A 6,000-nucleotide genomic window follows, 5' to 3' on the forward strand; every position below is an offset into this window, starting at 1 on the left:
TCATAACCGATACTTATTAATTTAAGAGAGAAGATTTATTGTTCAGCTACCGCAAAAAGTTTTCGAATAAAATTGTTTAAAATAAAGTTCAGCCTTTTTTATGACTCTATCTATCTGCATGCATGTTATCTGCATGCATAGTATCTTAGGGAAAGGTGTTGATAACAGGAATTCAGTTGTTTCTCATGAAATAAAAGTCAAAAAGTGTGGCTATTTAAATCTTACATTCTTGCATTTCAGGACTCTCTTCTTCTTTCAGTATATGATATTAAGACTATTTTTGTAGGTTTCGCTGTCCTGCACAAAGGGTTTAACATTCAAGATTGTTAATCTTGCAATCACTCTTCAGATGTTCTTATATATAAGATTGCATAATTATGACTTATCTCACATTAAACATAGAACTTGTTACTCTGCAGTCAAATTATTTTCCTTAATAGTTTAAAACAGAGGTTCTCGAACTTTTCAAATTTTGTACCACAAAACAAAGAAACAAAAATACGTATCATCACATAGCAATATATGTATCAAAATGAGCACAATTATACATTCCACCACCATTTTATATTCATTTTGATCATTTATTTAAATCTTTCGTGGGAAAATTATTGCACTGTCAAAAAGAACTTAATATACCATAGTTTGAAAAGCTCTAGTTTAAAGCATAGGTATACAAAATGTTGTCTTATTGAGAATTAAGCTCAAAGTATAAATTTAGTTACTGTATCGAGATTAAATTGCCGTATTACCTTGAAATATGAATTCCATACTTCTGCCTGAATCGTAATAAAAATTATCACTCGTTTAATATTCATATTTTTCACTCGAAAACATTTTCTGTTCCTTACTAATTTGCCATTTGGTCTAAATATTTTTCCCTATAATTAATTAGATTCAAATCTCGTTTTTTTATTTAAACTCAATATAATCTACTTGAAAAGCAAACTTTTGTGTAGATCTTTCATAAAGTAATTTCCTACGAATTCAGAAAATTCCACATCTGGATTCTTTACCTACTTTTAGCATTATCAGTATTGATTCACAGCCATGTTTAAGACCTTAATTAATGTGAACAGTGTTAAAGTAATACTTTCTCGAATCCGTAATCTTGTCTGATGATGCTATCGCTCATCTGATGATGCTATCTTAATATCATATACTGTTAATGTTCCGCTCTATTCAGTCCGTTTTGATAGGATAAAGGGATATAAAACAATTGTTGTCGTACGCTGGTTTCTATGTAACTAGTGATGCTTGAAAATATTCTTATTATTTGTTGAAAATAAGTTTTTTTTAATAAAAATAGAAATATCTTCAAATGAAATTGTCTGTAAAGGGAAGTAGCAAATAACTAGTCTGTAACTTTTAATAGAAATATGATTATCATATATTTCGAATATATGCCAAGAAGTATAATATTGATGCTAAAATTTAGCCAAAACTTAAAACTCTTCCTGATTTAAAATCGCCCTGAAAATCCCAGCTATGTTTATCACCAAAAATATAATATATAGTTGGATTTACAGCACACTTAACTCAGATAGACCTATCAAACTGGGTGAAATTGAATATCAATTGACCATCAGCTCGATAAATAGAATTCGAAAAATAAAAGTGCTAGTTTCATATATTAAAAGGTCACATTTGTCGCCAAATAGTTTCACTTTTCTAAATCTTCCATCTTTGAGTCATGCGCATCATTTAACGTTTAGGCAATAAGATGGTGAATTTTAAGTCCTTTAAGGTAGTTTCTTTTAGTTTAGTCTTCGATAGTGATAACCATTCTGAAATAAACGAAACAGGTTTTTCTCCTTCAGTTGACCTTTCGATCGTACGAGTAAAATAATACAGTCCTTCATTTCTGCCATAAGTGAAAAAGCGTTTATTCTGCTAGTATTATACTTTTGAGGAGCAATACTATGAATGAAACTGAAGATGATTTTATCCAAGAGGCGCAGATGACAATGTGTGAGTAGGTAAATGGATGACAAGGGCATTTACCCAGACTTTACTTCCATTAAAGAGAGACCTCCGAAAATTGCTAGAAAATTCTCAATCAGATACTAACATTGAAAAGCCTGATTAACGTACATTAAGATAAGATAAAAACAATAATTTCCAGTTATCTGATATATAATATCATTTCTGTGAAAGAATTATTTGTCAATCGCTTTTAACTCATAGCTAAGCCGATCCGCTAGCATTAGTAGTTGTCGAATATAGATCAATTATAGATATAGATATGATGTTCTTCATATAAAAAGACTTTAGATACGGTAGAAGTTTCGACTTAGAATTAAAAACCCCTTTCGCAACAAACTAATTAACTGTACAGAAAATTCTACAAATCAAAGGATATGGCTTAATACGCCCTTCCCGTCTAGCATATAACATCTAACTGACTTCACTTCAGGTGAGGGCGCTGCTATCACTGTATGACACCATATTTCTCTACAGTTGTAAAACCATTTCTAAAATTTCTTGGTTTACCCTTGGAAATATACTTTATGTAAGTACTTTCCCTTTTTTGCTCTGACAATCATTGCTTGGCCATAGTAGGTGCTTCGATTCTAAAAGCAAATAAGGCAATAGTGACGTTATGTGTACTCTTTGGAATTATTATTACAAGACGCATTATAACTCTACTTTCTACTATTCATTTGGTGTATACTGGATTAATTTTGGAGTGAGATTTTTGGTTGCAAAAGATGAAATGTCATGTTTTTCTTGTATTTCAGGCAATTGTTTTAGAACTAGATTTAACAGACAGTAAAATTCTCTTACTCGCATTATTCTAAATACGCACTCAGCCTATAAAAGAAAAACTCAAAATGATTATTTCAATGGGATGTTGGTCTTATTAGTCAACATTATTAGAATCTATGCCTATATTCATAACCAAAATTCATTTCTATTTTGTAAATTTTAATTATTTTTTTGTTTTTCCAGGGTGACTCCGGGAGCCCTTTAATGGTGCCGAATAATTCTCGGCAATGGACTGTGGTTGGAATTGTTTCTTTTGGAACAAAGTGCGCGTCTCCTGGTTATCCTGGAGTTTATACAAGAGTATCAGAATACATAGACTGGATTAGGCAAAATATGCACTAAGAATAAATAAATATTAAATTATAGGCAGACATGAAGTCTGTGATAGGACCTACTTGACGCAAAAATGATGTAGCGTAAAGCTTTCCAAGAAGTGAAATTTTCTGTGAGACCTTTTCTGCAACACAGTGCGAAAGAGTTGGTCTTCCAGTAACAAGTGAATCTACTGACTGACTGATCTACTGTTAATAGTAATGTGTGTCTGCCAAATACTTCACAGTGATCTAAAGTCAGGACGTGCTGCTGCATGGAACTTAGAAATGTGGAACAAAGTTGTCCATTTCACTGCAAAAGTTCTTTATATATAGTATATACCTCTTAAAACTTAAAACTGTACAAAATTAATAGCACAAAAATGAAGACTAGTACGAAGAGGCATATAGTTTTGATGCCAAACACATTTGTTTGAATTATGATTTGAGATGATTTTTTTCAAATCTTTATTGAAAGGGTAGCGGGAAATTCGGGTTTTATTGATGTAATGCATTATTTTTCTTCGAACCCCAGTTTAAAAATATTTATGTCAATTTGCAGAAATTGTGTTTCATATTAGGGGCTGGGCAGATAATTTCGCATTTTGAAATTGTTTTTTAACTATAAAATTTATTTTTATCAATTGACTTTTTACTTTAATTTATTTTAACTTCAGACCAGTTTAGTCATATTGTATGAAATATACTTGTACTATTTTATGAAATTTTATTTCAGCTAATAATTTTAATTTCTTTGAGGATAAAAATTTATATCTACCCTTTTAAAAATTTTACAAGGAGTACTAAGTGTGGTTTTTATTTAATTAAATTTAACCTATATATCTTTCAGAATATAAAAACAAAATTTAATTTTTGCAAATGTTTGAAGAAACTTCATTTCTGATGATTATTTCTGTAATGTCAAACTTTTGAATGTATTACATTCATCTCTAAATTTCTAAACTATCTCTAAATTTCTAAAATTAACTGCATTGTTTTCCCGTGCCTTTTATGTAAAAATACTCTTAAACACATCTTGCTGTAATAAAAATTATTTAATTGATGAAACATTTAATAACATGTAGTAAAATGTGACAGTGCTTTAAATTCATTTCATTTTCAAAATATAGTAAATGATCGTTTCATACCAAGCTTGTACTAACAGAAGGACATTTTTGCACTTTTATGAACTGCTACATAGCACTTTTCTAAACTTTTTTATAATTACAAGCACAACTTTATATTACAGGAATAGTTTTCAAGAACCCCAATATACGCTTTTATACGTAAACTGATGAACTGCTAACAAACGAATTATATTTTCATATCATTAGTTGTAAAATAATTAGCATAGATAAGGAACAAGATCATTAGGAAAGATCAAAGGGCTAAAGTAGGATTACTTTGTACATATTCATGCACAAATATTTTCATAAGATATTTCATCAATCATTTTAATTTGACCCCGAAATAAAAAAAATATAAGCTAATTTTTTTAATAAATATATGTAACATAGTTCATTTTCAAATGAGACTGAGGTACTATAAAATATGTAACTGAAATAAAAAAGACCTTAAAAATTAATCATTTTTGAAATATAATAGGTAAAATTCAGCAAAATATTATGTCATTCCATGAGGATATTATGTAATAAAGTCGCATGCAGCTTTGTGGTTCATTTTTTATGATCAGGAGGAAATTCTTGATATTTATTATAAAGCAATCACAAACAATGCATCCTTAGATATAAGTTAAGTTTCTCAATTCTGTGCAACAGTAAAGTATTTTTTTTTTCTAAAATTAGGAATATTTTAAATAATATGTGTTAAAACAATTATTTTACCGTATTTATGTTTATGCAGTAGATAAAAAGAGATACGTTTTTAGTCCTAAATCGACAGTATTAAGCAATTAAGAGTTAAATATATTTGATACGTGAAAATATTTAGCTTTAAGTATGTTATTTGAAAACTGTTAATTTTGATACACGCAGATGTTCTAGAATATAAGTAATTATACAGAACTGACGTCAAAATATTTTGAATATATTCTCATCATCATTTGAATCTTCACAATGCACATGTCATTTATATTTTACTATAATCTTTTATAACAAAATAAAATGTATAATGTTGTGCATAATACTGAGTATTGTTGTTTTTTTCTATTTTGAAATGAAGTTACAGAACATATCTATGAAAAGAAGTTTATGATAAATTTAGAATAACCATTGTCACTGCATTCTGTTACATATATAGCGAATAGGTACACTATTGCATTATCAAAATTTGAAATTGCTGAGATTTCACATAAAAAGTGGATGGCCAATTTTCTCCAAAGTCATAAATGGCAAGAATATAGGCTGTTCGCACATTGTTTAGACGACTTTGCTTTGCTATAAAAAAAATCAGCTGCTTGGAATTTTTTTTAACTGTAGCTGTATTTTTTAAGGTTCCTGCTACTTGATAGTTTTTGAAATAATTTGTGCATTTCCAAATCAGATGATGGTGGTTCAGTGAGTTTACTAATTTTAACTTTTATATTTTTAACAATATTTTAATTCACTATATACAGAGCGTATTCTTAGGCCGCCGCCTTCAACATGAACAAACTTTATTCTTTTTCACCTATGCGAGCAACAGTGCCCTCTAGCTTTTTCCTTCAAATTACACAACAGTTTTGCTTTCATGCAAATTAGATTAAATTTTAAAGAAGCAGTGGATGGAAAGCTATGTTTGCGTTCTTTCGGAAGAAAATTATTCGTATATGGTTATTAAAAATGCTCTGAAAGCCGTGGTTTTTGACATCTAAAGCTACGACAGGTAATACTGTCAACAAGAAAGGAAAAAACGTCAAAGTTTGGCTTAAAGGGGGAAAATTGCTTCAAATACATATACAAGAAGAAAACGGGATGTTTCGAAT

The 6,000-nt window shown here is 29.5% G+C and overlaps 1 protein-coding gene across 4 annotated transcripts in view; it reads left to right on the forward strand.

Annotated features, from left to right (window-relative positions):
* Positions 1-5,220, forward strand: part of LOC118184357 (venom protease-like) — a 195,107-nt gene extending 189,887 nt beyond the window's left edge. For all 4 annotated transcript variants that reach the window (XM_035354012.2, XM_035354013.2, XM_035354014.2 and 1 more), the window contains one exon: positions 2,950-5,220. In XM_035354012.2, the coding sequence (XP_035209903.1) occupies positions 2,950-3,108 (159 nt within the window). In that variant the 3' untranslated portion in view covers positions 3,109-5,220. The remainder of the gene's footprint in view (positions 1-2,949) is intronic.
* Positions 5,221-6,000: the final 780 nt, after the last annotated feature.

The sequence above is a fragment of the Stegodyphus dumicola genome, chromosome 1 (assembly GCF_044657685.1).
Source record: "Stegodyphus dumicola isolate Sdum_Otavi_A_Nest chromosome 1, ASM4465768v1".
Lineage (NCBI taxonomy): Eukaryota > Metazoa > Arthropoda > Arachnida > Araneae > Eresidae > Stegodyphus > Stegodyphus dumicola.